Source organism: Brassica oleracea, chromosome C3 (genome assembly GCF_000695525.1).
Source record: "Brassica oleracea var. oleracea cultivar TO1000 chromosome C3, BOL, whole genome shotgun sequence".
Classification (NCBI taxonomy): Eukaryota; Viridiplantae; Streptophyta; class Magnoliopsida; order Brassicales; family Brassicaceae; genus Brassica; species Brassica oleracea.
In genome coordinates, this window is record NC_027750.1 from 19,429,438 (window position 1) to 19,438,253 (window position 8,816).

An 8,816-nucleotide genomic window follows, 5' to 3' on the forward strand; every position below is an offset into this window, starting at 1 on the left:
TAAACAAACCAATTTTAACCAAACTTACATAATCTAATCTTAACTAAGGTTATGATTGTTTGTTTAGTTTTTACTTTTTGGTTTTATTTTTTATGTTTTATATTTTGGTTTTAATTTTTTATTGTGCAGTAGATTTTGGCTTTTTCAAAAACATGAATGGTGGTTTTGGATTTATTTTTTCAGAGTAAAATAAAATATTATTATACAAACTTTATTAAACGATTACTATATCACCAAAAATAAATATGTTATTAAATAAAAACTACAAGCTACATGTATAATTGCATTTAATTTTAGGGTGAATTTGCGAAATAACCAATTTTAGAGGCAAAATGAAAAATATAGCTTTGATTATTAAGTCAATAACAAAAAAAATTCAAATTTCATCTGGTTTTACCTATTTTTATAATAAGTTGCAGGTGAAAGAAATTGATGATGTCGACGGTGAATAACATGTGAACCTAAAAAAACAAAATTGTATTGATAAAAAAAATCAATGATGCTCAGTGATGGAGGATGAATAGAGGTGGTTACCGCAACGGAAATGAAGGGAAGATGCGGTGGTGATGGTTACAACAACGGTGGTGAAAACTATGGTAGTAATGGTTATGGAGAATGAAGCAGTCGTCAGTACATAAAAAAAGTAATCTTTCATGACAGAGATTACTGTAGTTGTGGTGGTGTTCGTGGTGATCACCAGTATAATTAGTGTGGATTGAAGAAAGAGACATTATAAATAGAATGGAACATATTAAATAGTATAATACATATTGTTCATATTTTAAAATGTCTATAATTGCATAGAATGAGGTAATACTTATCTCAAAATCAACTCAAAACCTCATGTAAGCTAAACCAAAACACTAATCACTAAACTTTAAAAGGAAATATAAACTCTAACCCAAATATAAAAATATGCACATAGTACATAATACGAAGTAATGTCATAATATAATAGTAACAAAAGAAATAACATAGTACATATTGTTTAAATTTTGAATTTTCTATGATTGCAAAGAATGAAGTAATTCGTACCCCAACATTAACCTAAAACTTCCACAAACTAAACTCATAACACTAATCACTAAACACTAAAAGGAAATATAAACCCTAACTCAAACATCAAAATATACGCATAATACATAATATAATACATAATATGAAGTAGTATCAAAATAGAATACAAACACAATAGCATAGTAGATATTGTTGCAACCTTTCATTCTTAAACTAACCTATTATAACTAACCAAACATTATAACTGAACTTTATTATAGCAACACAATTTATGGGACCCACACATAAATTAACTCGATCGCTACTAATATGTTTAATTTCCTAATCGATCATTCTTCTTAACTCAAGCAAAACGCATAATAGTTAAATTACATCTCTCCTTAGATACACCTATGAACTAAAAGAAGATAAAATACATATGTTGACCTTATTACTATTCAAAGTTGAAGAAAGTCATGCGAGTAGCAAAAGGGTTAAACCCGGGTCTATTAAAGACACAGACCTAACCCCCGGGTGGGAGGTGCAACCCACGGATGGATCCTCTCCCGGGTATTCAAATGGGCCGTAAGCATGGGCTCATATCCGTGTGTATTTATTTAACATAAGATATACAATAACGTGTATTTATTTAACATAAGATATTATCTCTCATATCAATAGGTCTAACTCATTGTATGTTTCTAAACAAAAGAAATAATTTATCTACATTAAAATTGTTATAGTATTGATTATTACAAAACTTATAATCTGAAATGCATAACATAAATACAATGTGTTTAGTTTATATAACAAAATAAATATTTTATTCTTTTATGTAATATTGTAAAGTAGATGAGAAGTTTAATTCATTTTTTTAAAAAGTATTATAAGATTTTCTGGGTTTTCTCCGTATGAACCGGTGTTGGTTCAAAGGTTAATAACGGGTGTTTTGGGTCTTATTGGATTTGTAATCAATAGGTTTTCAATAAATCAGAATTTTATGGAAATATATTAGTTGGTAGAATCTCTGATAGAATACTACATGAAGAACACAAGTCCGTCCTAATTATATACAGCAACTGGGTTTTGCTGTTCGACCGCGAGTCTAGATCGAATATAAAAACATTCCTAATATCTTATCTCATTTATAAAACCATATATGTACCTCTACTAAAAGGAGTTTAATAATTTGTAAAAATTGAATGCCTTTTTGACAACATTTAAATGTATATACACTATTATTTCTCATCATTCCGTTTCAGTTTGGTATTTTGGTTTTTGTTTGGTTTTGGTTCGGTATTTTAGTTTTAGTGTTTTGGTTCTACAAATTTAGAAACTGTTTAGCAACTGTTCAATTATTTACAAAATTTGGGTTGGTTTCAGTTGGGTTATTTTGGTTTGGTTCAATAGCAAAGTTGAGAACTAGCAAATATGCAAAAAAAAATACTGATCAAATTTAGTTTTGGTTTGGTTCTGGTTTTTCCGGTAATTACGAATTTATAGATAAAAATATCAGATAATTTAGGTCTTTCAGTTTAAATATCGGATAATTCAGATTGTATCGATAAAATATCAGATGATAAAAAAATCAGATAATTCAAATATTTTTTAATATTTTGAATAAAAATATATTCGGTAAATGTTTTTGGGTACTTAGGTTTTTAAATAGCTTTTTTAGGATATTCGGTTATTTAGAAATTAAATATGTTTAATATTTTTAATTATGTAATTTATATTTTTAAATTCAAATACCCATTAGTCTCTCAGTTCGGTTTCAATATTTCGGTTCCACAAATATATGATATGTTCGGTTATTTATGAAATTTCTTTCAATTTTGATTTTTACAGTTTGGTGTGGTTCGGTTTGTAGTTCCGAATAAATGTGTCCTCGAAACCTACACTGTCTTATATATAAATTCATTAATAATAATGTAATTTCGAAAATAAATCTGTGTTTTCTAAGCTCGGGTCAAAATCTAGTTTATTTTTAAAAGATCAAAAAGATATTATATTTATCAGTTTTAAAGTATATTAGAAATATTTGAATCGGATAAATTTAGATTAGGATCTTCTGTAAAATTAGTTATGAAAAGAAAATTGTTAAATATTTAAAATATCTTGTTATTCATGTTTTCGTGTATTTGTTTTCACAAATTTACTCAAATGCCAGTTGACTGATTTTTGGAATACCATATGGGAAATTAGGCATAATAACAGAAAAAAAAACAAATTCACTAACTATCCAAAAACACCAACTATCTTCTACTTTCTCTTCCTATCTCTTTCTCCTCTCTACAAATCTGATTTCTGATTCTTTTGGTCATTTGGCAAATAAGCACGTATTATATTAACAATTTATAGTTATTGTCTTAAAAATGTATATTTCCTAATATAATATTTTGATTTCACATTTTTTGAAGTTTCAACGTTTACAGGTGGTTGACAATAATAGTGAGATCAATATCTGCTTGAACTGCAAGATTCTTTTTCACGACGGGGAGAAGGGAACTTCAATATTCTTTATCATCATGAACTTCAAAAAAATTTATCAAACAGTTCACTAAAATATAATGATATTGGTGGTGGGATGAGAAGATTTTTTGTTGTCGTTCATAAATGATTCAAACCATATGTTTGTGTTATGTATATGAAAAATAACAAATATATAGAAATTGAAACTAAACCAAAGTCTGAGAGGGTCGTGATTCCTCTATTTAATATGTTTAATTAAGGATAATAATGTTAACGTGTATTTTATAGATTTATTATAACAAATTATGCAACCAATTTTAGATTTCTATAAGATGGCCAACTTACAAAAACACACATGAAATATGTTGTGTACTCCACTTCTTTTGATAGAGAAGAATAGATGTATCAATATTGTTTGCGAGATTGAAAAAGACATTTGAAGTTTTCCCCCTATTGTTACGAAATCAAATATTTTCTTTTATCCACAATAGCCAAAAAGAAAAAGAAGAGAATTTTTCTAAAAGAAATTAAACGACGAAAAAGTCTGAAAGGAACCGTGGAACGTTTATGAGTGTTTGTTCAAAAAGATGCCGATATGGTTAGGCTATAAGCAACTGGTGAAGGCAGAATAGATTCATCGACGGCAGAAGTAAGAGGAAGCCCTAAGCTGTCTGAGAACTACCTCAAGACCAGAAGGCGGATGTGGAGGGTGGTTGTCTGGATCTGTATCTGGATCTGAATCCGAAGAGTGGTTCTCTGAATCCGAAGAGTTGTTATCTGGATCTGAATCCGAAGAGTCAGTGTTGTCTGGACCGCCCAGGGCATGGAGGGTATTCTGATACCCATACCGAGCCAAGTAGCTCTTCACCAGGTCTAGAGTTACGCTTGGAGAGATAGATATCTTCTCAATCTCCACGCTGAGCTTTCCCTTGATAAATGTTTTGTGTCCCTAAAACAAGTGTCATTCATAATAAGTGGTCAAAACTGTTATCAGAGAAACATATGCGGACACATATATGGAAATTGAGGATCTTACCACAAGATCAAAACGAAACGTTTGGGGTTGGAAATTCACAGTGACTCTGCCGAGATTTCATTGAGAACAAAAAGCAAAAAAAAAGCATAGAGAAGATTAGTAAAACAGAGAATCAATGCACAAAAGAGAAAAGAAGAGACATACTCCTCGTTTTTGCTGTGTAGAGCCACTGTTGGGTACAGAACACCATTGAAGACCTTGGGGCTTGTCCCTACCAAAGATCCATTTTTGCTATCATCAAATAAGAAATGGAAGATGTCAGCAAATAAGAAAACTTGAAATGGATAGGATCTCTAGTTGGTTACTCACGTGAAAAAAAATTCCTGTGAAACATAGTCTATACCGCAACCCACTATATCACCGGTTGTATACGTGCTTGCAGTAGTTTTGTTGGCAGCAGTTATAGTCAAACCCTTTCCTTGGAGACAGTGAATGAGGCCAGTGTCACCATGATAATAGCATTTCTTGAAGTCCGATGATCTACAATCAGAAGTATAAATGAAAGAAAGCCATTGAAGTCCAATTTCACAAAAACAAAGCCAAACATTTGTGATATACCAAAACAGCAACGAAGAAAACAGTTTTTGCTCTCTTTGAGGAGAGAAAAGTACATCATGACCTCGTCCAAGAAACAAATTTGCTCAAGTTCACTGAATCGTTACAAACAATCTACTGTGACAGAAACAAAATCAACAATATCCAAACGCACAATTTGCTCAATTTCACTGAATCTAAACGCCGCACATCAAAGTTGATTAAATCTCTTCTTTAGCGAATCACTTCATCTAGACCTAGTTTCACCTTAATCAGGAGAAAGGGGGCGAAGATAGAGCGCATTACCCTAGACTGTCAATCCAACTCGCCGTGGAGAAACCAGTAGCGATTCGCCCCTCAGACCCAGCGTTAGTCACAAGAATCTCGAAGTAGTAAGCGATGCACTTGATCGGCGCCTGAATTCGGGGCTGAACCATGCCCTCCATGCTAGAAGAACTGCCACCGTATGTGTACTTGACAGTGAGATTGTCATCTGAGAGATCGGTGAAAGGATCTTCGAAGTTGCTCTTATCCATCGCCCTCGGATATCTTGCTTCCTCTTCCTCCGGCGTTCCTCTTTTTCCAGAAACCTCCGAGAAATAATTCGCCATTTTCGCCGGGAAAATAAGAATATATCCAAGAGAGAAAGCTTGTATCGGAGGCAACAAAGGGTCTGATTGTTGTTTGGGCTGTTGAGGCTTTGTGGTTGCGTAAAGCCTTCAAAGCAAAATAATTGCCAATCAACTCTTTTAGTCTTTAGAAATTTGTAAAGCCTTGAAAGTCCATTTTAAAAAAAAAAAACTGTTTTTTTTTCATTTTTGTATTTTGTTCATTTTTGACCAAAATAAAGAAAACAATAAGTATAGTAATTAATAAAATAATTATCATTAATTAGTTAGGTTTTTAACATGAATAAAAAGTCATAACCTACTATTATTAGACATTAGTTTATTAAAATATAGAAACTATTATAAAGGTAACTGAAAATATTTACGAAAGATTCAAAATAAAAAAAAATAAATTAAATATTATTTTAAGAATATTTTTTTCAACATAAAACATGAAGAAAACCTCATTTCATCAAACACACAAAACCAACAAGTAAAGAATTATTTTGCTTTTCTTATCAACAATCAATATATATATATATATATATATATATATATATAGTTTTCTAAGTGTTACATTAAATTAATTTAAATCTTTTATTTCTACAGAAATGTCATCGTCTTCCTCTCGAAAGGTAATGTATTTATATGTTAAATGATTTTAGTACAACTTTTATGGATATTATGTTATATGAATATAATGTATTTTGGTTTAATATTTTAATAAAACAAGATCACATGGAATGATAACAAGACTCATGCATTCCTTGAAATGTTTGTATCCGAACAAGAAGAAGAGAACTAGAAAGAGGCTCTCCTTTTAAAAGAAGTAAAAGAACGATTATTCGATAAATTTTAAAAAGCAGCGGGATATAAACTAGTATGGAAAAACTTTAAGAATCATTATGATAGTCTGAAAATATGGTACACTGCATACAAAAGGTTAAGCAAAAAAAAAACTGGAGTACATGTTAATCAGACTACCAATGAAATCGAGATGGATTCGGAATGGTGGGATGATCGGTGCAATGTAAGCCACATTCAATAAGTTTTAACTCGTATACTATTTTTGTTATAAGAGTTTATCATTATTAATGTTGAAATAATTTCAATTAAAGGAAATTTCCGAGGCTAGTCATATAAGAAACAAGCCACTTCAAAATTTAGATTTGCTGGAACTGAAGATGGATGGGCAGTTGGAAATAAAATATTGGCTTCTCATGCGACTCTTATTTTTAGACTAACAATAAAATTCATTCAAATAAACTCATTCGTTTCTCACTTGAATCTTATTGTAAGAAATAAACTAAAAGCTATGAAAACGACGTGACCATGACAAATTTAAACTTCATAAGCTTCTTATTTGAATTTTAGTTTTAGCCTACCAAAAATAATTTAATCAAATACTATCATAAAAGATAAAATTAAAAGCTATAAATATCATCTGACTATGACTAAGTATAAAGAAAAAAATTATTTGGCTTTGTGTTAGTAAAATGGTCAAAGTTGTTTATAGTTTATAATTTAACTATAGTCAAATAGCTTCATCCGCTTCTCATGTAATTTATATTTTAGCCTAACAAGAAATGATTTAAACAAATATTATCGTAATAGATAAGTTTAAAAATATATAATTATCATCTGACTATGACGCAGTATAAAGAAAATGAATCATTTGGCTTTTTGTTAGTAAAATAGTCAAAATTATTTTCAGTTTATAATTTAACTATTGTCAAATAGCTTCATCTGCTTCTCATGTAAATTCTATTTTTAGCCTAACAAGATATGATTTCAACAAATATTATCGTAAAACATAAAGATCTATAAATATCAGGTGATCATGATGAAGTTAAAAGCAAAAACATTATAAATTTCTTTAAACAAGCTGGAAAACCTTCTCACGATCATTTATTTTTAATATTTTTAAGACTTTATCTTTCGAAAATGTCATCGTCTTCTTCTTCGAGGAAGGTAGAGTTTACCACATATAATTATTATTTTTCAAATAATAAATATTAAAATATATATGTTGTATCATGTGTTTGCCATTTTCCAAGAGAGAAAGCTTGTATCGGAGGCAATAATTCGCCATTTTCTCTCCTAGTTTTTATTTTATTTTATAAATTAGACACAATATGAAAAGAAAAAAACAAATTATAGATACAAATGCTCTTAGACTCACTTATTCTGTACTCAAAATCTTTTTTATTCAAATATCTAAAAAAAAAAGATGCATGTTCTAGACGCCATGCAGTGGAAGCTCTGGGCAACACATTCTGGATATCTTCTCCCTTCTGAGCTGACCTATCTCCCAATGTTCGTCGCCCCTTGGTAATCTGAATTCTCACCTAATGAACCTCAAATCACCTCTACAGCTGTTAGTGTTGAATTGAGTGGAGTTCCTTATCTGATATTAAATGAGGAAAGTATGAGCAGGTTACCTATGATGATAAACAAACCAGTTGCAGTTGCTCTTAAAGAAAGATTATGGAGTGGCTAAGCTTATTATTATGGTTGACCTTCTGCAAGAGCTTGCATCTTGTATTATTTATGGATTTATCAATGGTAGTGAAGTTGAAATATCAGTTTCATACACTTGACTTCCTTTGAAATGTGGCAAGTGTAAATAATTTGCTCGAATTACTCAAAAGCTAAGAAATAGTAGCCAATCGTATCTTACCTTAAGATCAAAAGCAAACTTCTCCTGCCCAAAGTTGACAGTAACTCTGCCAACATTCAGAACAAAACCCCAGAGCATAACAATGAACCTCACATGCAAGGAGCTGGGAGGATAATTCAACAAAAAGAAAGGAAAGAATAAGAGGAGCATACTTCTCGTTCTGGCCATGTTAAGCGACGGTAGGAAACAGAGGACCCTTGATATACTTGGAGACAGTCCCTACCAGAGTTCCATTTACACAACAACCAAACATGTCAGCAGATAAGATATGTCAGAAGTGTAACATGAAATGAATTGGATCTTGATCTCCACTTCAAACATTGATTACTTACGTGAAAAAGAACTCCTGATAAGATTCTTCTTCCTCGTTGGCCACCTCTTCTCGATTTGAAGAGTGGGCGAAATTTGTGAATGAAGTGGGAGAAGTTCATTGAATCAAACACTAGATACGGAGTCGTTAGAGAGAATATCTCTTTGTTTGTTTCGTTGA

At 31.0% G+C, this 8,816-nt stretch overlaps 1 protein-coding gene across 1 annotated transcript; it reads right to left on the reverse strand.

The window, feature by feature from the left end:
* Positions 1-3,855: 3,855 nt before the first annotated feature.
* On the reverse strand, positions 3,856-5,748 carry LOC106332257 (ran-binding protein 9-like). Its single transcript, XM_013770733.1, has 5 exons — positions 5,345-5,748; positions 4,814-4,984; positions 4,649-4,735; positions 4,505-4,550; positions 3,856-4,417 (listed from the first exon to the last, which is right to left on the reverse strand). Exons 1-5 carry the CDS (start codon positions 5,647-5,649, stop codon positions 4,103-4,105), a joined length of 924 nt encoding a protein of 307 aa, XP_013626187.1. The 5' UTR covers positions 5,650-5,748; the 3' UTR covers positions 3,856-4,102.
* Positions 5,749-8,816: the final 3,068 nt, after the last annotated feature.